The following is a 25,693-nucleotide window of genomic DNA, read 5'->3' as shown; positions in this document are numbered from 1 at the left end:
CCATCCTGGGCACAATTTAGAGGATTTCTCGATGAAGTTACCAAAGAGCCTCTAGGGGAGGAAAAATAGTTTTTCCTGTACCCTTCTGAGTTCTTGGCTGAGACCCCTGTAATAAATGACAGAGTAACAAGAGAAAACCAACAAAAGTTTATTAACGTGTATACCTCACAGGAGATAGCCAGAGGAAAAATTGAGTAACGCTCTGAGGTGACTTAGAATTCAGGACTAAACACCATCTTAATAGGGAAAAGGGGAGGGGTGCCTCTTATGGGACAATAAATGACTTTTAAGAACGATGAGCAAGCCCTTAGCAGAATAATGGCAGGTATGATAGTCTGTGACAAAGTCTGTCTGGGTGTGGTATTGACTCCTCTCTCCTCTCCTGTGATAAGAGTCAATCCTTGATGGCTGATGAAACTCCCAGGGAGGGGATTTATGACATTCATCTTCCTTTTGAAGGATCTGTCTTTAGGCAGATAAGGAGGGTTCAGCGGAAAGCCTCTCCTGATTTTACTGTTTTCCTAGTGTCTGCAACTCAGAGTAATCAGTATACCAAAGCAGCTTATTTGAGGTGGCATGCCCTGAACTCCTACAATCATATTTTGAAGTGGCATATTTTGCAACCTTTCAAGCCCCAAATAAAAAGCCTATAAACGTAACATTTGGGAAGTCCCACAAAGAAATGTCCCAGTTTGATCACTTTTTCGTGAAACTCACCCATTTGACATGTTTGCTCATGAAAATGGACCTTGCAATAAGTTTTCCCTTTTAGATGTAAATGGACAGTGCTAGAATTGGGCAGACAATACAACTGAGAAATGCATGTTGTATTTAAAAAAATAACAAAACGGGAAAAAGTGAAAAGAAACATAGTCGATGTAGAGAGCAGAATAAGACAATAAAAAGTATTCTTAATACTGTAAAAGGTACTCAGAAAAGATAAGACATTCATGACAAAAAATCCCGGAATGTATAAAGAAGAAAAAACACGAAAAATTCTTGGATGTTAAAAATATGGTAGTATAAATATAAAATTCAGTACAACAGTTGGAAGTCTACAGTGAGGATATCTTGCAGAAAGTAGAACAAGTGGATGAAGAAGTAGAATATGAAAGAAAAGAAAATTAGAGAATTAATTCAGAAGGCCCACTATCTAAATAATAAGACTTCCAAATGGAGAGGAAAAAAAATATGTCAAGGAAGATATTATTAAAGGAAGCATAAAATAAATTTTTTCCTAACAGAAGAACATGGATCATGAGATTGAAGACCTCTACCAAGTGCCTAGCACAGTGTAGGAAAAAAGATCCTTAGGGGATAAAAAGAAGATTATAAAGGCTTCTAAAAAGGAAATATATCACATATAAAAGATCTGAAATCAGGAGAGTATTAGAAATTTCCAAAGCAATGTGAAAAGCTTGAAAACTAGTGCAACATACTTAAAGGTCTAATTTAAAAAGTTATTTCCAATGCACAATTTTATACCTAGCCAAACTATCAAATAAATGTGAAGTATAGCATCAAAATATTTTAATACATGCAAAGACTGAAAACATTTACCTCTCATGCACCATTTCTCAGAAATATCCTGGGGCAGAAGCCACCCAGATGAAGAAGTAAACCAAGAAAGAGGAAGACACGAGCTCTAAGAAATAGGTGTTCCAAAAAAAAAATAGGAAAGTGATAATAGTCCTAGTTATATCAATGTCTGAGGCTAGGAAAGCAGCCAGTCAGCCCTGGAACAGGAGAAATGTCTCCAACAGTGGAACCCATAGGTCATATGACATGTCTGACAAAATTGTCCGAGAATTGGGAAAGAATTCATAGATACAAAGAAAAGTAATCAAATTATATAAACAAAGCAATTATTAACTCCAGAAAAACAAAAAATTCTATAAGGAAAATACTGTAAGTATAATACATTATGTGGCTCAGCTGTAACAATATAATCTAGTCATAGTAATGTAAATAATTTTCACTTTTAGAACTGTGATGAAATTATTTTAAGAGTAAGAGAGGAGGGAGAGTTTTGTATGTGTGGGCAATAGCCTAAGAGAACAAAATCATATGTATTGTAGAAACCAATAGATAATAAAGAAAATTTTACAAAATTACAAAAATAGTCTAAGTACATTATCTAGAAATGTAAGTAACAGAAAAAAGCCCAGCCAAAATAGTTTCGAGCAGTTGCTGCTACGGACAGGAGTTTAAGGATGGAGAAAATGGGCTGCTCTTTCTCTATTAATCTAAAGCAGGGGTCAGCAAGCTGTGGCCCATGGGCCAAATTCAGCCAGCTGCCTGTTTTGGTAAATAATGATTTATTGGAACACAGCCACGCCCATTTGTTTATGGATTGTCTGTGGCTGCTTTTGTGCCACAAGAAGTCAGCACAAAAGCAGAGCTGAGTGGTTGTGACAGAGACTGTATGGCCTGCAATCTAAAATATTTACTTTCTTTACACAAGAAATTGGCCAACCTCATGTCTAGAGCAGTGGTTTTCAGATTTTAGCTGCATCAGAATCATCTGGAGGGCTTGTTAGGATACAGATAGCACCTCAGACTTTCTGATTCTGTAGATCTCGGATGGGGCCTGGAAAATCTGCATTTCCAGTAAGTTTCTGGGTGATGCTGATGTGCTGGTTTAGGGACTGTGCTTTGAGAACCACTGGTCTAGAAGAACTATCTGCCTTTTAAAAGGCATATATAAGTATCATGTTTATATAAAATAACTTTTAAATGTTTAGAAATATAAGCTTGGAAGCTTGCATGCAAATTTAAGCTTAAATACATACAAAAGCAACCTCCAGTAAATTGTGTGACAAGCAATGATTAAAATGTAATTTTTAAAAAACTTTTTAGCTGAACACAAACAGTAACAAATTACACCAAAGCAAATATAGTGTGTTGTATTAATAATAAGATCTCACAGATACAGACATAAAGATTAACTGTCCCCAGGACCCCTGCCCCTCCCTGGCACATGTCGTCCCGGTGGCTGGTGGGTAGACCTTACATGATACCTCCTGCCATTCCACTATTTATCAGAGACGGATTATTGCATAACAACGTCAATGATGCAGACAGTTATCCAAAGTCCTGTCTTTTTCATTTTCTCCTTTAAAATATCATTTTCACCTTTTATGTTTCATTTAATGTCTTCATGTAAAACATTTGTTTTCTGGGTAACACAATTTAAGAAACGTGATTTAGAACCTACTTCTCTTCTCTTGACCCCTTTCACAGATGATGAAACCGACACCCAGGGAATCTCATGGGTTTTAGATCCAAGACCCCCTGATGCAGTCCCTACTTCCTTCCCCTCTGCCACCCCAGCTCCTGTTTGCTTTGCCTCAGGTGGTGTGAAAAAAAAAAACCCAAATGAGCCCAAACTCAAATCAGGCGTGAAGAAAAAAGCACTGCTAATACCAGTGACCATCTTTTTCCTAAAAGCTTGAAACAAAGGAAATTCTCTGCTTCCAGGAATAGCCTTAATCAGTCACATATGTGAACACAGACCCAGTGACTGTTCAGACAATTTTCCACCAACATAACAGGATTTTCCTGGCACATTGATCTTTTTTCTTCTTGCCTAGTATCAGTATAAGTAGGGTTTTTTTTTTATTTTTATTTTTTAAGATGCTAGGCATAATACCTGACCTTTTTCAACGAGAGGGACAGGATACGGAAAATCTGTGGTGTTTGAAAGCAAAGAGAAATGAAGGATTACTAAGGATAGAAATAGTCCCTGGTTGGTAAAACAAACAAACAGCTTTAAAAATCTAAGAATTGTGCCCTGGGGGGGCAGGTTTGCTGAACTGTCAGCTTCACCAGTTAATGAGGTAATTTGTCTAATGGAAATAGAAAAGACCATTTATAACAATGCTGGGCTTTGTCTGTGTGATTTAAAAATCAAATTGAGTGGAAACACAGCAAATACTCAATGCTGTTGTTTATTTTCTAATTAATTTACTACAAACTACAAAATAAACTGTTCAACTTATTAGATGGTCTGTGATTTTTAGAAGAGAAAGCACTGAAAACATTCACCTCTCATAGTCCATTTACTTTCTTTTCATCAGAGAAACAAGTTACCTTTTGAGTTTGAAAAGGACATTGATATCTTGAGGGACATCACTTTTGGAGTTTAGTGTGTGATATAAGTCAGCTGGGAATGCAGTCTCCTTCGGAAGACTCAGGGGAGTCCAGGGGAACCTGGGACCACACGGTCTCCCTGTTGATGATGTTCAGGTTTCATATGAACACTCCAGGCATCAAGGGGAGAAGGTCATCTGAGTGAGGACAACCCCCCCATCGCAGCTGCACATGGACTTTTTGTTCTGTAGGGACAGTTAGAACAATGCAGGCACTCGGTATATGTAAGCACAGCATGGCCGAGGAGAAAGAGCAGAGATGGTAGAACCAGCCATATCTCGGTGCAGATTCTGTCTTAAGCCACAGGCTGATCCTCTGACATTAGGAGTAAGTCACCTAAACTCACTGAGACTTAGTTTTCTTATCTGGAAAATACGGATCATAACAACTGCCTCCTAGGGCTGTTCTACAGGCTAGAACTTAGAGCTCACAAGTGAAGTGACTGACACATGGTAAACAAGTAAATGGAAGTTATTATTGATCAGAACATTTTCGGGTCTGCAGAAACCAAACTGAGAAGTCAGTAAGCCTTAACGAGTCTTTGTCCTCAGCTTCACCCGCATCCTGCCTTTACTCCTTTATTTCCATGACAAACGTTTTAGTCCTAATGTTCTTTTTCCAGGACTACTGTGATGTGGTCTCCTCCCTGTCCTGTCCCCAAAGCCACTAGTTCATTCCAGCAAGCTGGGTTTTCAGAAACATATCATTTGATGGGGCGACACATACAGTAATGGCAAACTTGCCTAATGTTTACTATTTACGTGGTATTTACTCTGTACCAGGCACTGTTCTTCTCTTGGTATTACCTCATTATCTCATTTAATCCTCACAACACCCGTCTGAAATAAATTCTACTATTATCCCGATTTTACGATAAAAACTATTGAGGGGTAAGATAATTGCCCAAGGGGGCGGAAACATGATTTGCATCTAGGCAGTCTGGCTCTGGTATCATGCTCTTAACCACCACTCTATGCTGGCCCTGAGATCTTGTTCTTGTTTCATGCCAGATGGGTTGACATTCAGGGCTTGCCATTCAGTGAGCACCAGAGTTTGGGAATTTTAGTGAATATTGGTCCACTGTCAGCCTACCCTAGAATCTATTTCAGTGTCAAGGAATTCTAAGTGCTGAGTATCCCTGGAATGTCCTTCCTGGGCAACAGGGCAATTGAACCCTCCTTAACAATATGACCCCAGTTAGCTGTTAAAGCTAGAAACTTCATGAGGGCAGGAACCACAGTAGCATTGTCCCACACTGTGTACCTCCAGTGTCCTATATCAGCACCTGGACACAATGACATGTTAGGATTTGATGGATGTATGGATGATTGAACGGAAACCAAAGGATGGATGTTGCTCTCACAAGAAGGGGGTATACTGTTTGACAGTAAGGAGCCGATATAAAGTATTCCACTGATCTTTAATGGCTGTGTCTCTTCCTTACCTCTCATTAGGTATAATTTTCCCTCACAATTATATTTATCTTGTTGAGTGGGTCATTCCAAACAGCTGCATAAAATCTGAAGTTGGAAGGTCCAAAGTCTTGTAAGCACATAGGTTAGGACAACATTAAACAATAAATTTCTCTAAAAGGAGCAAGAAACAAATTTCATTCATTCATTCATTCAACAAATATTTATTGAGATTCTATTGCCTGTTAGGTACTCTTATAGGAGCTTAAAACATAGCTGTTTACAAAACAGAGAAAACCTGTGCCCTCCTGGTGAGCACATTCTAATGGGGGAGATGGAAATAAACACTCCCATGTGTAATGGATGCAGTTAAGTGCCTGGAGAAAAGTGAAGTGGGGGAGGAATACGGGGATACGGGGAATGACAGGGTTGGGGGAGGGGTGTTACTTAATCAGACAGGGTTATTTTGAAATTGTGTAGGAGTTTTATTCTATATTAGAATGTGAGAATTTAAGAAAATTAAGGTAGTGAGTGTAGGGGAACAACTGGGAATTAGGAGTCCCAGATTAATATTAGAGATTTTTCAGATAATAACTTGATAAAGAAGAAAATATTTTTTGTCCTGTGAGATATATGTGTGTATATTTTTTTCTTACAGGATTAGCAGCTCTGGACTTTTAAAGTGGTAGCATTTCCCAGCCTTCAACTGAGAAGCTGAACAAAAAAGCCACCCCTCCTGTCATCAGCACAGCAAAATGAGAGGTGGAAAAACCAGGCTGGGAAGAAGCAAGGGCATCTGATGAGCCGCCTTGCCTTTGGCGCAGAACACAGCTCAGACTCCACTCTCTCTCTGAACTGACCTACCCCACTTTGGTGCAAGGCCTGGAGTGATGTGTTCCTGCCCCAGAGCACCTTTCATTCTGTGAAGCCCAAAACATGACCACCAGTAGCCACGCATGTCACGTCCCAGCAGTGAACGGGCACATGACTCACTATCCCGCCGCACCCTACCCACTACTCTTCCCACCGGTCATTGGCGGACTCTCCCTGCCTCCCCCGCATGGCCTCCACAGCCATCCTCCGCCGAGTGGATGTAGCACCCCATCACCTGCAAGTAAGTACCATTTGAATCTTCTCTCTTTTCTCTTGCTTGATTGGCTTAATGGATCTGAGAAAACACAATGGTTCATATCCTGGGTGAGTTCTCATTTCGTTGGGTGCCAGTTTCTCTTGGTCTAGAACTGTACCTTTGGTTCTATCAGCAGAAAGGTAATTTGAAACCAGATAAATGGTGAATTTGAGAATTTGGTCCGTTCAAAACCACATTGGTAATTTGTTCTATTAGATAAAATGTAAACACAAATATTAATCAGGAAGTGTGACCAATACACCTGAAGAAATTGTCCACTTGATAAATAACATGAGCAATGAATTAGATGTTACTATAAAAATCACTAATGATAATCCTGAGTTTAACATCGATTTTGGTTGTGAGGTCTTCTTTTGAATCTCTTATGCATTTCCTGGATACAGATAGAATCTGTAATTGTTTTCAACTTCCCAGGGATCTTTGCCACCAGTTCATACCACATAAGCTTTTTAAATGTCGTTGAACACTTTTGGCTCCTTCAGCCATTTCTACCTCCAGTCTTCTCTAAAATATTGGGTACTATAAGATAAAAGTATTTCGAGTTAGAATTCTTCAAGACTGATATGACTCACTCATAGAAAGCCCCCATATTATGGGATTTTTAAAAAAAATAGTTCTGCCTATTTAAGGACAGGCTGTGGTAGCCAGCACGTCTTCCACCTTGTAGAAACAGGTTTCCTGGTTTGTCATCTGAAGGTAAAAGGCATGTGGATGCTGCATCAGGGCATCTGCAGCATCTTTTTTTATTTTTAATTAATTAATTAATTAATTTTTATTTTCGGCTGCGTTGGGTCTTCGTTGCTGTGTGGGGGCTTTCTCTAGTTGTGGCGAGCAGGGGCTACTCTTTGTTGCAGTGCATGGTCTTATTGCGGTGGCTTTTCTTGTTGCAGAGCACAAGCTCTAGGTGTGTGGGCTTCCGTAGTTGCAGCATGCAGCCTCAGTAGTTACGGCACACAGGCTTCAGTACTTGTGGCGCATGGGCTCAGTAGCTGTGGCTCACAGGCTGTAGAGTGCAGGCTCAGTAATTGTGGCACACGGGCTTAGTTGCTCCACGGCATGTGGTATCTTCCCGGACCTGGGCTTGAACCCATGTCCCCTGCATTGGCAGACGGATTCTTAACCACTGCGCCACCAGGGAAGTCCCAGCATCTTCTCTAAGTTCTTTCAGGTTCATAACTTGGCACTAGCTCTTCAGAGTTCTTCCTGCTGATTATCTCGCAGTTTGCTGCTTTTATAGGTGTTCCTCCAAATATTGGCTTGGTCTTAGAAGCTTGTCCTTTAAATTACTCCCTTCACTTTTCTGTATTGTGGTCTTTTCTCCTTCCTCCTGCCTCCTTAGCTCACTGGGAGCAGAGAGCTTGCTCCACCTAACTGGGATCCCTCAGCTCCTGGTGTAGTGCCTTCAAAATGAGTAGGAGATGGATTTCTGGATGCCTGGGTATTCGGATAGATGGACGGATGAATGGATGGGATGAACAAACAGATGGACAGACTCTCTCTGCAGGGATGTTGATTGCAATCACAGTATTATCATGCCTGATATTTAGTGATTTGTTTTTCTTCTTGGAATGACCTGATTATAATTCTTCCCTTCTGTGTTTTGCATTTCTGGCCTGAGTATGTGACCAATAAAGTCTTTTAAATTGCTTAATAACATTTTCCCATGCTTCTCAAGTTGAAATCGAAAGTAGATGTAGCCAACGTAGCTTCTTGGCTATCAGGAGAGATGGAAAAAAAAACCTGTATTCAAACTATCTTGTTGACCCAGGTGCCAATTCAAACCCTATTCACCCAACGTGCAAATGATATAATGAGGTTACTTTCAACTAACACATGAATGAGCCTGACTAAATGATTGTTAAAGCTATTAAAATTTCCCCCAAGAGCTAATTCTATAGCTCAGCCAGCCTAAAGGACAGCACATTCTAACATATTTCTATCCTCAGATTGGAAGTATATTTTGTAAATGTAGTCAAGGAGTTAAGACATGAGTATTAGTCCCAACCTGGGTGATCTAATCTTGCTTGAAAGATTGAGAATTCTTAGGTGGCTGCAACCCCTAGATGCCCGCCAGCAAATCCCAGCAACTTTGGGCTTTTTTGGCTACTGATTTAAAGGAGGATGCAGAGCATAGTAAATGGAAGGGCGGGTGAGATCTTTATGCTGGATGAGCATCCCTGAACACTTGATCAGGCTCTCAGTATACAAATCCCTCACCCATCTGTTTGCAGATATTTTTAGAATTCTAAGAATTCTATAGAGCAGTGCTTGGCAAACTACAGCCTGCAGGGCAAAGCCAGCCCACCACCTGTTTCTGTAAATAAAGTTTTACTGGAACTCAGCCACACTCATTTGTTTACATACTGTGTATGGTTCCTTTCATGCTACAATGATAGAGCATATAGCCTACAAATCCTAAAATATCTGCTATCTCTTTCTTTGCAGCAGAAGTTTGCTGACTCCTATTATGGAGATAAGAGCATTGGGACAGGAATCAAATCATCCCAAATCTAATCAGGCTCTGTCTGTAACAGGCGATGTTAGCTCTTCTAATTCCTTTGACCCTGAAGGAGCTGGGCTATATTGTACCGAAGGTCACCTATAAACACAAGGCTGTTCTTTTCATTTCACAATTACTGGTAAAGTACAAGATACTGTCGCTACTAAGTTGACCCATTATGCAACTGCTATTTTTCAAGATCAAAATTGGTCAGTATTGGCAATTTCATATAATTCAACCTGTAGAAGGAGAATGTATGCAATTCAAAAAAAGAGGGTAAATAATTAATTACTGGGGTTTTTTCTGAGGGCTTTGGTGAGAGGGTGTTGAGTAACTACACTTGGAAGATATCACTGGAGGGTGTCTGGAGAAGGGGCAGAAAAAGGACAAAGTACAGAAAATTCAGGCTGGAAACTCCAAAGTTGGCTGACTTCATACTCTGGCTAATACCTTGTTTAATTATTTCTTACTACAGAGACAAAGCACATGAAAGAAGATCATTAAAAGAAGCCACTGTTACTATGTGGCCTTTTAGTTGGTCCTCCAAGAGGGAGTTGTCTTTGTTAAAGCCTGTGGTTTAGAAAGACTGGGAAACAAGGGTCAGGTCCTAAAAGTTACGTACAGATTTTCTCTTGCTAAAATTAAACTTGAAGTTTTATTCTTATACTGAGGTTAGAGAGGTAGCCGAATTTCATCATCTTGACAACTAGCAAAACACATGCTTGGGTGGAAAGCTGGGTACCGTGGGGATCCGAAGGGAACAAACATGGTGGGGACGACTCCATCGATGGGGTCTTGTCCCTGTGTGATGGGATCTGCTGACGTTTCTTTCATAATCTGTACACACCTTGACTCTGCAGCTCAACCTGCCTCATAGCAAGGTTCTTTCAGCACTGTATTATTTATAGGTTCCGGAACCTTCTACCTCAAAAGCAAGTGAGGACAATTTCCGTAGCGGCTACTGATGTTACACCTGCTCCTTACTCTTCTGCCCTCCACTTCAGACTCCCTGGGCAGCCAGACCCTGGCCAGTTCCTAGACCAGAACGGGAACCCTGTCTTCCTGCAGCACACACATCCCCGTGTGAGACAGTCCTTGACCCGACATCTTGTTTACAGTCATTCAACCGCCCTGAATTTCTCTTCCATAAACTAGAAAATATTTTTATTTAAAGAACAGTCTTTGATAACAATCATATTCAAATCTTTTCAGGATAAAAGTGGGGTATAAATTAGAAGGGCTGTATTACAAAGGGATGAAATCAGGGCATCTCGAGGGCCCTTTCAACTCTAGCAGGCAATGATTCTCTATGTTATAGCTCAGATTTTCTCCTGGTCTCCACGCCATTTGCAGGCAGACAGCCCATCTTTCTTGGTTTGTGCCAGTGGTGATTCCTCCTCTCCTGCAGCAAGGAGTACTTGGCTATTGGTATGACCGTTTGCGACCACGCACAACTCAGAGGGAATTCCACTGTAGCCACGTCTCAGAAATTCTGTTCTCCAGAACCTTCTAACTGAAAGGAGAAAAATATTTGCAGGAGAGAGGTGAACTTGAAGCATCTTCCATGTGGGATGCCCTTGTCTTTGCATTAGGACTTAATTCTTACATCGTGGAATCTCTATAAGCTTAGAAATGAGGAAATACATAAAAGAGAGAGTTAAAATAAGTAATAAGAAAAATTACCCATGAGGCTTAGAGAAAGTAAAGAGCTTAAGCAGCTAGTTAATTTGGAGCCAAATCCCAAGCTCAGGTCTTGGGATCCCAGAGTGCGTGTCCTTCCCAATGTGTTGGGCAAGGGGGCCAACTCAACCCCTCAGATAATCCCCCAGCTGCACTGCGGGTGTCTTTTCCATGGTGGTTCATGGAGTCCTAGGAGATGTAAGACATTTATAGGACCTCACAACCTCTCTGGTTTCACCAGCTACTGTGGGAGCAGCTATCATTTTTCATCAGGGGGTGTTGAGGGTGGACACTGCAGTGTTTCCACTCATCTGTCTCCTGTGGACGGCAAGCTCGTCACCTCCGGCAAACACGACAGGAAGGACGCCTGATGCTCTGTGCCAGGGAACACCCAAAATTTAATGTTCCAGAGCTCGCTGTGAAAGTTGGACCACTGTCCGCCTGTCTCTCTTTATGCTCCTTTCATGGCTGCTTGTTCTGTCTTATGGCTGCACATGTGCTTTTTTATAGGTTGTTGTAAGCTGGAAAATATTAAGAGTTTTGGCTTCGGAGCCTCTCTCAAGATGATCGCCATTTAACGCCAGCATCTTAAAATGAGAGCTCTTTCCCCTGCTTCTTTACCGATCAGAAAGTGCTGTCAAAATCACAGAATTGGGTATTTGCTTCAGAAAATCCCAACCTTCTAGAGAGACAGACTATGAATCTCAGAATTACCAACGACAGGGCATAAAATGGGTCTTATTTCTATATCTTGTCTTAAAGTAAGAGGAGCCTTGTTTACGCAGCTTGTCTAAAGCAGGGTGTGTGGCCAGATTGGAATTTCTTATTGCGTTTGAAGGAAAATGGGCCCGGAGGTGTTGATCCTGTTTTAAATGCATGCAGATTAATGATAACTAAAACAACCCATTAATTTGTATTATCCATCATCCTATGCGCTGTAGTCTTATCTTCGTTCTACCATGAGTTACATTTGTCCTTAAACAAGCACAATGACCCCATTGGACAGGGATCACATCTAATTTTAATATGTCTGGGACTTAATATATTGCTGGTATTTAGTGAATGTCAAACATAATAGTATGGTCCATATGTATGTATCCTTCACGATTTTTAAGCCGAATAAAAACAAGGTAAAATGGACTAAAAGAAACTTCTTAGGGATTTGAGTAAACTCAATTAAAACAGGTTAGCCCATTTCATCTGCCTTTGGTCATTTGGTTTCTCTAAAGTTCTGAGGCTTAGAGATGTCAAAAGCCTTTACCTGAATGTTTTAGAAACAGTTTAAGCTTTTAGCATGATTGAACAGTTTTAGTGTTTTGCATAGGCCCAGGGCCATGTGTGTATTATATTAAGAGACCGTTTCTTAAAGGGGCAGAGATACTGATTACTTCAGTGAAGTACCTCTTTTCCCCAATAATAAAGAAATCTCTGTGTCATCTCCTCAACGTCTGTACAATTTCCCCAGACTTTGATGGAGTATAACATGTAATCCTCTTAGTTCTAATGAGGAGCTGGGTTCATTCTGTTTGTTGGACTTTACCCCAAGGGCATCAGGAATATGTGAGCATGAATCAGAAACAAAAAGACTATTGTTCAAGTTCATCAAATTGACTACAGTGCCCAAAGGAGAATCATTACTCTAGAAGTGTGGGGTTTTTCTTTTTTCGAAAGTAGTTTTTTGTTTTTGTTATTTTTAATATCTTTTTTGGAGTATAATTGCTTTACAATACTGTGTTAGTTTCTGCTGTATAACAAAGTGAATCAGCTATATGCATACATATATCCCATATCCCCTCCCTCCCGCCCTCCCTATCCCACCCCTCTAGGTGGTCACAAAGCACCGAGCTGATCTCCCTGTGCTATGCGGCTGCTTCCCACTAGCTATCTGTTTTACATTTGGCAGTGTATATATGTCCATGCCACTCTCTCACTTCATCCCAGCTTACCCTTCCCCCTCCCTGTGTCCTCAAGTCCATTCTTTACATCTGCGTCTTTATTCCTGTCCTGCCACTAGGTTCATCAGAACCAAGACGTGGCCCATATATACAATGGAATATTACTCAGCCATAAAAAGAAATGAAATTGAGTTATTTGTAGTGAGGTGGATGGACCTAGTGTCTGTCATACAGAGTGAAATAAGTCAAAAAGAGATAAACAAATACCGTATACTAACACATATATATGGAATCTAAAAAAAGAAGTGTGTTTTTGAATAGAAAAATAGGCTTTCAGTCCATGGAGGTGATCATAAAACAGGACTGAATTTTCCTCTAAGTTTCTCCCTATGATTATTTCTAGGGAGCACATGTTTGGAAGAATATATACTAAGAAAGACCAAGAATGGAGAAAAGAAAGGGATGCTTTAGAGTTTAGATTTGTCAAATAAATTAAATGAAGACATTTAAAAGGAGTATTTTTGACCTCATGAAAATTGAAGCTCTGAAAACTGGAATGACAGCAGCTCTGAGTTGGCCGTGAGATGTGAGACCTTTCATGGGTTGCACATTTCTGTCTTGATGAATTCATCAATCTACAACTCCTACACATTTCAGATGGGTTATTTTGCTTCTAATGATGATAAACCCATTCAGATGACCTTGAGTGATGGGAGACTAACCTCCATACACATCCATGTAGATGGACACGAGGACAGGTAGAATTGCCACCAGGTGGCTGCCCTCTGGGCCATCTTAAGGATGGAGTTTGGGTGGTCCCACAGAAGCTCTGATGATTTATGCTATGTCATTAAATTGATACAACTCCCTATTTTATCTTTGTTTCTCTGTTGTTCTGCTTTTGTTCCCTCTGACATTTGAATGGTTCTTGGTATTTTAAGTGGGAAAGAGAGGGGAAGGAAAGGAGGGAGAGAGAGAGGGAGGGAGGGATGGAGGCAAGGAAGTAGGGAAAGAGAGAGAGGTAGGAAAAAGACAGAGACTATAATTAACTGTGTCATTGAGCTGCAGGCCACCTCCAAGAGTTTGAGACCACCAGACCAGACAATGGTACCAGCCAGGTGGTAGCGTCAGCTCACTTGTTTTTTCACTTTGCCGTAAGAATAAGTGTTAAAAGTAGCTGCCATTTATTTAGTGTGCTGCATGTATTGCCTCTGTCTGCCAAATGGAAAAGAAAAGAAACAAAGACTAAGGTAACCAACTGTCTAAGTTTGCTCCGACCGAAACTGTAGGACTGGATTTGAACTCCTCTCGCTCTGACCAAAGCCAGTCTCATTTTCATACCCCATGTTAGCCGTGGATATCAAGGTGATGCAGAGATTTTTAGAACACTGTACCTTGCACTCCTACTGGGTAGTCATATCACCGAAAATCATTTAGATCTAAAACTCTGATTGCTCTTTGCCCTCGAAGACCTTGAATTTTTAAAGCTTTTAATATCCCTTCCCACCCATGAGCCTACTGTGCATACTTTTTGTGTGTGTGTGTGATACATGTCCTATTCTGCTGTCTTCAGTTGTTTTCATAGCTTTACTTCCTCTGTGCAACTGTTAACATGAATGCCTGGCGCACAGTGGAAACTCATTTAAGGTCTGCGGAATGACCGAATCAATGGTTCTTGCTGGTAGAGGATTTTAGAAATTTGTGGATGTGCTTCTGGATATCACAATGATTGACAGCACTGTAAGCGTTGGGGTATGGGCCCTGTGCAGTCATTGCAAATCATAAGGAATTCCCTGATAGCCTCATGACTTCTGAGTGTCCCACCAGTCATATCAGCCCCCCCGAAAATAAATTATGATTAACTGAAGCTAAACTGTAATTCCACTTTAAATATAAATGCAAAATATTGTATGCTTTTAATGTATCTTACTTAGGGCTATAATTGCTGTGTAAATCAAGAATAGGTTCATCTTTGGTGTTTTGGAAGTGTTTCTAAGAGGCTTTCAACTTTTCAGGAAATCGTGTCACTGATGACAGTGTTATTCTTGGTATTTGGGTCACCAATACCACACATTTTTAACAACCTGCATTTGCAGTTAAAACATTCATTGCAATTCTGCACAGAGGGACAAGCATCTTACCACTTTTTTATGTAATTTTAAAATAACTATTATTTTATTATAAATGATTTTCTTTGAATTCACCCTTGATATTGCAATCAGGGCATTATATTATCTTCTTTCAAACTACATGTGTAGGTGGGCTGTATTATCTATGATTTTCATTTTGATATTGTAAAGCAGGTGTTATATGTTGCTAAAAGAAGCGTTACATCCAAAATGTTGAAGATTACCGGAATGGATGGATGAATCCATGAATGAATCAGTGAAAAATAACTGACAATGTCAAATAAACTGCTTAGAAAGTAAATGTTCTAGCTGTTGAGAGGAGAGGGAGGAACTTTATTAGTTCAATGGACAGGGAAAGATTTGCAAAACCAAATCCAGTGATTGTACCAGGCATGGGACAGTGGCATGGCACTGGGAAAAGCCATGTGCGGAATACCCAGGGAAAGAAGGTAGGTGTTTTAAGTTTCCATCTTGGATGGTGTGTGGGGTTGACAAGGGAACATCCAGCCTTTGTTTCCGTTTCCTGATGTGTAACCAGAGTCCCCAAGGTGTACAGAAGGGACTCAAATGTACTGTTATTCATGAATTCACTCTTCCAGTATTTACTTAACACACGTGTGTTAGGTATTGCAGTTGGCACTTCTGAGTCTCTCTGATGGTTTTCTGGGTAAACCCATCAGAGCAATTGGTTCTCATTTGTGTGTCCTGTCAGGTTCTATCTCCAATGAGACATCATTTTAGGATTTACCAGGAAAAACTTACGGGACTGTTAGGGGTTGAATTGTGTCTTCCCAAAAGATGTTGAACTCCTAACCCCCAGGATCTATGAACTGAATGTAACTTTACTTAGAAATAAGATCTTTCAGATGATGGAGTTAAAATGAGGTCATTAGGCTGGATCCTAATCCAATATGACAATGTCCTACAATGAGGGGAAATGTGGACACAGAGACAAAGATACAGGGAGAAGTTTGGGAATTTTGGAGTTATGCTGGCACAAGATAAGGAACACCAAAATGTAAAATGCCCTTACGTTTCAGCCCAAATAGCACATTCCGTCCATTTTCCTTCTTCTATCTCCATGAAGAAATCAAATTTCCCTACTATAACCTAGCACCCTATGGAGCTTACCTTTTTAAAACAGTCACAGTTCTAACTTTACAGTTGAAATGTGGCTATTTCTTGAAAGTTTAGCTTTCTCTTTGGCTTATAAATTCCACATGTACAAGAGAATGTTTTGTTCTTTCCACCATGCTGCATGACTAAAATATAGCCACCCAGATATTTTTTAAATACATAAGTGGATCATCTGGAGAGACAGCATAATAGCGGATTTGAGTGTGTCAAATGTGGCCAACTCACAAACTTGTGCAAGGCAATCTCTGTTTCTTTTCTCAGAAAATAACATTTATTCCTATTTCTTTACATAGATTTTTATCCCATATAGTTTTCATTGACTAATTATATATTTTTCAATAAAAAGGAAGATAGAACTGCTAAATAAACAAGGAAAGCCAACTTTTAAGTTCATTATGGTCTTTTTTTATTGTAACAGTTGGATTCTATCAACCTGAAACTTATTACCCCTCAGAATTTTTGCAAAGTTACATTTATTAGAAGTGATATAAACAGCTGTGTAGGGACTTCCCTGGTGGCGCAGTGGTTAAGAATCCGCCTGCCAATGCAGGGGACACGGGTTTAAGCCCTGGTCCAGGAAGATCCCACATGCCACGGAGCAACTAAGCCCGTGCGCCACAACTACTGAGCCTGTGCTCTAGAGCCCACGAGCCACAACTACTGAGCCCCAATTACTGAAGCCCGCGTGCCTAGAGCCCGTGCTCGGCAGCAAGAGAAGCCACCGCAATGAGAAGCCTGTGCACCGCAAGGAAGAGCAGCCTCCGCTCGCCGCAACTAGAGAAAGCCCGTGTGTGCAGTAACGAAAACCCAACGCAGCCAAAAATAAATTAATAAAATAAATAAATTTATTTTAAAAATTAATAAATAAAAATAAACATCTGTGTAAGTCTCTCTAGACCCCAAGGACACTTTATATTTTCCTCTTATTACAAAGCCCAGAATATAAAGAAACCAGAACTCAAACCTACTAAGCAACAAAATTGACTTATCTTTTTTTTTCAATTAAAAAAATATATATATTGCCAATAAACCACCAGAAGCTCAGAGGAAGGCATGGAAGAGATTCTCCCTTACAGCCTTCAGAAGGAAGCAACCCTGCTGGCACCTTGATTTTGGACTTCTAGCCTCCAGAACTGTTTACGGCGCTTTGTTATAGCGGCCGTAGGAAATTACTGGGAACCCTAACTGTGCCTTCCTACCACCGAAGAAGGAAAAACTATGCTTTTGATTCCCCCCCCCCCCAAAAATGTCTAGTAATTCAGCTACTTTCTCATAATTTTATCCTCACAATGACTTTCTTTTCCTGCATTATATGGCTCCATTGACTTGAACTAATGAATACTATTTTAGGCAAGTATTTTTTTTTTCCCTTCATAGCCAATCTCTCTTGATTCTGGCAGCTACAAGTCCATGGTCTTGAGGCACAATGTTTTCAATGAATTTCTCTCTATGGCTTTTTGCTCTCTTTTGGTCTTTTCTTCGGATGCCAAATCCACACCCTCTTTTGTAACCCCCATGAGTCTTCCTTAATATTCATTTTGCTCTTACTTTTAAAGCCTTTCCCTCAAAACTCTGTCCATCATGGTCATATTGGAGTCTGTGAGAGTCTCCAGAAAAGTCGTTCTTATTTCAAGACCATATTTCAAGTTCCAGTCATTGGGAGGCTTCTGGTAGCAGTGATCTTATCATTATCATGATTGGTTCTTTATTATCTTGAACAGCACTTTGTTGGCTGTCTGGCAGTCTCTCTTCAGGATTTGTGAGCTGTAAATCTAATTGACTTTGTCTAAACTTCTGGAATTCTTAGTGGCTTCTCCCTCTTTGAACAGGAAAATTTGAGTGACTTCCCGTCCAGCCCCTGGCACCCTTCCTTCAATAATACACTCCTTTTATATCCTTGGAGCTAGTTTTGTCATACAATTAGTTCTGTACTCTGTACATCTACCTCTATTCGTTCTCCACATCTGAGATTTTTTTAGTTTCTTGTAGCCAAAAACCTTTCTAAATTGTTTTGAGACCACCTAAAGCTACATCACATGTAAGCTTTACTTAAGGCTTCCAAACCTCACAAAACTCTTTCCTGGTAAACTTTGCCTTCAGTGAAGTGGGTACCTGGGTCTCTGTCTTTCTGTGTCATAAGATGAGTCAAATTTAATAATATGAAAATCTGTACATATAGAGGTTTTTTTGTTTCAGTTTGTTGCCAAAATCTAAATAAAGCCATTGTACTGTTTGATGGGAATGACCACTTTCCAATGAGAATGCATCTTCTTAATTTAATGTTAAGATTTTTGCCCAATGCCCATAAGCTGGGTATTTTGGGGACAAGGACAGTGCCCTGTGGGTACTGATGACAACAGTAAGTTATGTAGCCATTACTTTGTGGTGAATCGCATATCACACTGTGTACTGTTCAGAGACTTCCCCTTACCTCTAAGGGCAACAGTCGAAGACAAAACTATGGATTAGGAAAGGGTCATCTTGTTGAACTAAAAATGGTATTAATGCAGATAATTGGGGGGATGGTACAGGAGAGTAGTAGAAATGGAGCTAGAGAGTTTGTTATTTCCAGACCCCATCTGTGTCCTTGAACAGGTTTTTTAACCTGTGTTTCAGCTTCCTGGTCTGTAAAATCAGGATAGTAACAGTTCCTTCAAAGGGATACGATGAGATTGTCATCAACTGATAACACGTAAACTACTTATAACAGTGCTAGAACAGTAAAAACTCAGTAAATAATAACAGTCATTATCCTTACCTGTGCTCTGCAATCAGAATCTGTCCACTTATAAGCAAAATCCTTTGTTGTCACTGGACGGTCATGTCATCAACTGTCATTCTAAGAATTGCTTCCTAAATGCAAAGGTTTTTTTTACATACACATGTACTTTTCCATATTCTTTACAATCTATATTAGGCATACGGAACTTTTCACTTCACAGAGTTTATACCTTGCCAAGATTTTCCTTTAAATTTCAGAATTCTCCAGGAGGTGGTCTTGAGTTTGGGTATGGGAAAAGACTCTTTTTCATGAGTAACCATGGCCTGTGGAGTAATGTGTATTTATCACAAAGAGTTCACATCTGAGAAACGCATGTGCATCTGAGGTTGAAGTCTGAGCCCTCCTCTCCTCCAGGGGCTGCAGGCTCTGCAGGTGACTCTGTGTCTATAAACAATCTCTAATAATGCTTGATTTAATTTCTGTGATGTTGATAATAACATACATTTCTCAACCATGATGGTTTTGCTTCTATTAGTACCAAGTTACTCTAATGTTACTTGCTTAATGGTTATGAAGTTGACCAATCCAACATAAGATACCTAAAGAAAAAATTAATCTTGACATTTTACACAAGTATAGCACGTCATGATGACCGCATGCTTAAAAAGGAAGTTACCCTTCCCATACTTAGTAAACCTCTTTTATCAGAATGGCTTGATGGAATATTTGACAAAACAGGGATTTCCTTGGGTTCTGATGGCAATCTTTGAGACATGAAGGGACTTCACACCATCCCTGACCCCTGCCCTGACCTCCTAGAGGCAATTCCAGTATTTGTCTTTCATTTCTTCTTCACAAGAAGTCTTATTCCAGAACCAAAGCCAAGTAACAAAGTATGCATGTACCACTATTAATATTGTCTTGTTCAATTCTGAATTCCCCTGGTAGGTTTAAGTAAATATACATTAAATAAATACGGCTGCAAAGGTTAACATCTCTTTAGCACCTGTCACCTTTTTTTTTGAGAATGGAAAACAGAGAAGTGTGTCCAGAAGTGGGCAAACAGAGAAGTGCTGTGGAGGAATGGAAAAGACAAGGCTTGTTGCTGGGGATCCAGCACTCCAGTTGCAAACACAACCAGCAGAGACAGAATATACAAAGAATATGGAAAGACCTCGTACATCGAAAGAAAAGGACAAATAATCCAAACCAGGCATAGTCAGTAAACTTCATTTTTACTAAAAAAATAATTCAAATGACCCATATCAATCTCACATTGGTAATTAAGAAAATGCAAATCAAGACCATTTTGCAAGGTGATTTTATATCCTTTAAGTTGCAAAAATTAAGAAGTGTGATGACAATACCAAGTGTTAGGTAGAATGTCAATCAACAGATACTCTGAGATATGTTGCTGGGGAGAGTCTGAATTAGTGTAATTATCTTGAAAATGGCTTAGTGCTATCCTATAAAATGTAATATTCAGATTTCCTATGACCAGGTAATTTGTCTCTAGGTACTATCCTAGAGAAGCTCTTTAACAGAAACACCAGGATTCATGTTTAAGAATGGTCATTGTAGCACTGTTCATAAATTGTAAAAATTGGATACCATCCAAATATCTATGAGCAGACAAATGCATATTTCACTAATTCAGTAGTTTTCATCAATGAAAATGAAGTTATAGGCAACAACACGGATAGATCGTAGAAACATAATATTAAGTAAAAAGGCAAATTCTTCGGGCTTCCCTGGTGGCGCAGTGGTTGAGGGTCCGCCTGCCGATGCAGGAGACACGGGTTCGTGCCCCGGTCCAGGAAGATCCCACATGCCATGGAGCCATGTGAGCCATGGCCACTGAGCCTGCGCGTCCAGAGCCTGTGCTCCACAACGGGAGAGGCCACGATAGTGAGAGGCCCGCGTAACGAAAAAAAAAAAAAGCAAATTCTTCAAGGCTACATACAGGATGCTAACATTTCTATAAATCTAAAAGAAACATTGTTTAGAAAAACTATATGTTTGTAATAAAACTGTACATTAAAAAAATCAAGAGAATAATAAAGACCAAATTCAAGATAACAGATTTCTCCTGGTGTTAAATGGGATAGGCAAGTGGACGGGGTAGGCAAGGACCACGTGGTGGATGCAACTGAAGTGATAGAGTTCCAATTCCTAAATATTCATTTTACTAATATGCTTTATACAATATACATATGTTACATTTATTTTTGTAATTATTAACTGTACATTAAAAAGATAAAAGCTATGACTATATCCGTCATGTGTTAGAAACAGACAGGAGAAAGGAAAAGTGAAGAAAAATGGCAATAGCCTTGAGCAGAAAATTCACATGTTCATGTTACCAAAAAAGGCAAATGGCCAATAATAATATTTTTAAATTTTCAGTCTTCAAAGTAATTGTATGAATGCAAATTTTTAAAGAAATGCAAATTAAGATTTTATTTCTTGTTATGAGAAGGCAAAGATTTAAAAGAAAGATTCCCTTTGTTACTCAGGCTATAGAGAAATGAATACTTATATACGGCCTTGATGGTGAGAATGAAAATTGATATATCTTTTCTATGGAATAATTTTGCAGTAAATGACAAGGGCCTTAAAATATTCATACCAATGGCTTTGCGTTTTTGCTGCTGTGAATTTATTCATAAGAAATAAATGTTTCAGTGTGCTTGGGAGAACACAGATATTAGCACAGACTTGTTTATAATTTAAAAAAAAACTGGTACAATCTTCATGGCTAATAAAAAGTTACATTAAAATATAGAGAGAATAAAAATAATAAGCAGCCCTTTTAAATGTTGATGGAGAAATTAATATATTGACATGAAAATGTTCAATGGGGAAGACAAGTTACAGACTTAATAGAATTGTTTTAAATATTATTCTACTTTTAAACAGGTATATATTGTATATGTATGGAGGTATCTATGTGAGTTCAGGACAGAGTCTAGGGAGCATATTTATAGTATTTATTGCTGGTCATGGGATTATCTGTGATGTTTTCTTTAACTTTATTCAGGGTCAGGACTGTCTCGCTTACTATTATATCCTCACTGCTAAGTCCTTGACACATAGTAAGTACCCACTAAATGCTGGTTGTGTGAATGAATGCATTAAATGACAACTTGTGGAATTAATTAAAATAAAAGAAAGGAGACCTTCTATTGAGCTACTTCAGTTGTACTCAACTGAAACAAATCTCCCACCTAAATTATCATCCTTTTCCTCCCAGAGCTGAGTATCACATTAAAGATATTCATGCCTGATTCCATTTCCAAGGAATTAACCCTTCACAGGGACATTTGCATTTCGAAAAATAGTAACTTTTCATTTAAGATCCTAACTCAGCAGTGGTAGAATTTCCAAAGAGGTAGACTCCAGATATACTGTAATTGTTATCAGCCTTGCTGTCTTATAGAATCTTATAAAATCATAATTATCACCTACGTGAGAAACTATAAATGTTATCTTATTTTTTCAACAGCAAATGTGAGGTATTTTTAATTAATTTATTTACATATGTCCTATTTCATTGAGGAAAATAAATTTTATAACTTACAAAAAAGCATACACAGCACTTTTTAGAATTGTAAAGGAGTACTTTTGGGGAAAGAGAAAATAAGTATGAGGGAAATGGGTTGAAACCAATTTGAGGCCAGTGCATTAAAGTGCATCCTACAAGGCAGATAATCAGTGTTGCCCAGATGACCTAAAAGCCTGTCCCAAGAAGACCGTCCACACAGTCACATGGCTGATAGGTTCGTAACATGAAGTTACCCAGCCACCCAGAGAACACGCACAACGGTACCACCAGCTCAGGCCAACGAGACAGCAAATCTGACTGTTTATGTGTGTTTGTGTTTTTAATAACATCCCTCAGTGCAGGCCAAATTAATCATTCCAAAGTTCAATCTGTGAAAGCGGGTCCCTGCGGGGGTCCCAACCAAAGTCTCCAGGTACATATACATCTCTCTCAATCTGAACTTAATCCAAAAATAAGTATTAGCGTGTCAAGATTAAAGAAAAAAATGGTCTTCATAGCCTTCAGGCAATTCTCCATAAAAAGTATTTTCTTCCGCCAAGGATTTTTGTAAGCCTGGAGAAGCCATGAATTTGAGGTTATACTCTCCTGACAAAGACCCAAGGAGCCAAAGGAACAGGATTTTCCCTCACGGACTAATTTTGAGTCAGTGCCAGCAGACACCAGGTTATAGAAAAATGTAGAGCAACATAGTTAAAAGTGTAGACTTTGGAGCCAGAAAAACCTCCGCTGGGACCCAGCTGTGGAACTCTCAGCTAAATCCCCTCTCCTCTCACTGTTCTCTTGGCATGGCTCTGCCCATCTTATCCGCCAGGAAGTAGGCCCAGCGTGAGGACTGAACGGAAGCTTGTGTGGAAGGTCCATTGCATGGAGCCTCAGTCAGGCTCAGTTTCTCCCTCATTGTAGGTCAGTTGATTGATAGGGAAGCAAGGGGGTTGGGGGAAGAGGAGGAGTATGAAAAACTTAAAGAAAAAGTGGAAATGGAAAATAATAGTATCTGGAACTAAGACTCTTCTTCATGGAAGAAAAACTACTTCAGCAGAAGCAAATGGATTTATGGCTGTGTTTCCCTCAGTTGGATTAATTTTCTTTGGATCAAGGAAGGGATAATCAATACATATACTCCCACACCCCCTTGCCCTCCCCTTCCAATACCATCCCCCAGACCCACACATTCAACTAAAACACAGCAGGAGGAGATGCTTTATGTTTCCAAATGATATTGCCTTCTTTTGTGTGGTCATCAAGGTACTGATATTTGCTACAAAGTGTCAGTGGTGGTGGTTTTTTGGGGGGGCGGGAAATATGAAGTGTTTCCTAATCTTATTATGGGTCTTGCATTACATAGCACAGCAGGAGATGTTTAACTGGCAAGTTCTCTCTGAGGTCAGAGTGTGCCACATTTTTTCACGGAAAGCTTCAACTGCTCAACTAAGGAATGCGTTTCTTTAAAAGGCAAATGAAAAAGAGACTGCCGGGTGATTCCTTGAAGTATGCTTAATTAATTCCAATCTGTTAATGACGGCCATTTTCTAGCTTCAGATGATAAATGATGGCCCTTCATGAGAAGCATCTCAAAGTGAAAAGGACCTTATCCCCACCCCTAGGCTTTTTTTTTTCCTTTGTCCTTGGCTACTTTTGTCACTGGCTGCTCAGAATGAGCTCACATCAGTAATAGTTATAAATAATTTACAGAAGTGTTTCCTGCCTAATCACTTGGGACGTGGAGTTTTTACGATGTTGCCAGATGTGCCGTGAAAAAAACAAACAAACAAACAAACATCCGGTTCAGAAACATGTGATACATTGAGTCAGAATCAGTTAATTCCCTGGAGACAACTGCTTGGTTTGCGTGGACTTGTGTTGGGGTTCTTGTCCATCCCCTCCCTCCTCCCCCCCCCCGCCACCCCGGCCCCGTCTTCTTCTCTCCCCACATCCGAGCTTACAGCAGAGGAGACGAATTCTGTAAGTGTTAGGTTACTGGGAGGTTGTGGGCACGTATTTGATACCATAGCGTAACTTTTACGTCTCTCTCATGAGTTAAAGGGGCATTTTAGTCCAGTGAATGAGTCAGGGGAGAATTTGAAAAGCGCCAGACAGTCTTGTTTCTCATATAGACTCTGACACTCACAGTGTTGGTGCCAACATGGTAATAAATACCCAGACATTGCTTGTGGGATAATACTCTCCTCTTTTCAATGAAAATTCCCCTCAGAATTCATCTTTACTTCCTCTGGACTCTCACCACATGAGTTTTATGTCTCTAATGAAGATTTTTGGTTGTTTACCCTTATAATGTGGTCAGTGGTTTAAACATTTATTCCCTCCCATGAAATTGTCAGCTTGTTGAGGGTAAGACCTACATTGCTGCCAAATTCACTTGGATGATGCCTTTTACCAGGGAGATTCTCCCTGATTTTGTTGAGTGAAGAAAAGAATCCAAAAATGGATGACTATGAATTTTTATTCCAAAGCGCATGGGGGAATAAAGGAAAAGATCCATATTGAGCTTTTAAACCACTTTTCTGGATCGTGTTACAGTAACTAAAGCTGAGCAGTAACTAAGTAACTTGCATTAGGAAGACACTTTAACTAAGTTTATACCATCTATGCAAGGACTTGAAACCATACCTCCTGAACCAGGAATTCTGTGTTCCTAAATTACAGTCTCTCAGTGGAGATTAAAATATTTATAATCCAGGGTAACAAGGCGCAGTAGTGCACTTTGACGACAAATTAAATCTTTGGGGAAAAAGTTTCCCATGTTGTCTCTGATTGCATGGTCAAGGAATCCTGTGAATTTGCTGATGTATAGGTTTTCCTTTAATGTAAAGCAGGCAAGGAAGGGAGGGGATGTGGAGAAAAAGAAGGTGGGGGGAGAATGTGGAGTCTCTTAGGGAAAGAGATTGAGTGTTGACACACTACAGAGTCACAGCAGTTATTCTGGAAGAGCAGGAATGACGGTGAACTTTGAATGCTCCAAATCTAATATTTACATAATTCTTCATCTTTGGAGCTTATGGAACGTAAAGGTAGTATCTTTGCCCAATGACTTGGTAAATATCAGAACACGAATTAGAAAAGGTTTTCTTATGATGCTTTAAGTACAACTGAATAACCTCTCATAGTAAAATAACTTATAGACCAAACAAGTGAAGCACTGTAGCCTCTTGGGGCTCCTCATAAGCTAATTATTCTCCAGATTTCCGGCCACCTTTTTAAAAGATTTTGATTGGTAGAAATAAATGTGATTGTTTAAAAACTATTGGTCAATGATTTTATGGAGTAAGCTATGTTTTCAGGGACTAGTTTTACAATAAATATAGTTAGATATTAGCCATTATGACTTAGATT

General features: G+C 39.7%; 1 protein-coding gene across 1 annotated transcript in view; it reads left to right on the top strand.

Moving 5' to 3' along the window:
• Positions 1–6,500: 6,500 nt before the first annotated feature.
• Positions 6,501–25,693, top strand: part of RARB (retinoic acid receptor beta) — a 446,540-nt gene continuing 427,347 nt past the window's right edge. Inside the window, exon 1 of the mRNA XM_065877062.1 lies at positions 6,501–6,678. Within this exon, the coding sequence (XP_065733134.1) occupies positions 6,501–6,678 (178 nt within the window). The remainder of the gene's footprint in view (positions 6,679–25,693) is intronic.

This window comes from Phocoena phocoena, chromosome 4 (genome assembly GCF_963924675.1).
Source record: "Phocoena phocoena chromosome 4, mPhoPho1.1, whole genome shotgun sequence".
Lineage (NCBI taxonomy): Eukaryota > Metazoa > Chordata > Mammalia > Artiodactyla > Phocoenidae > Phocoena > Phocoena phocoena.
This window is presented reverse-complemented; position numbering and strand designations above follow the sequence as displayed.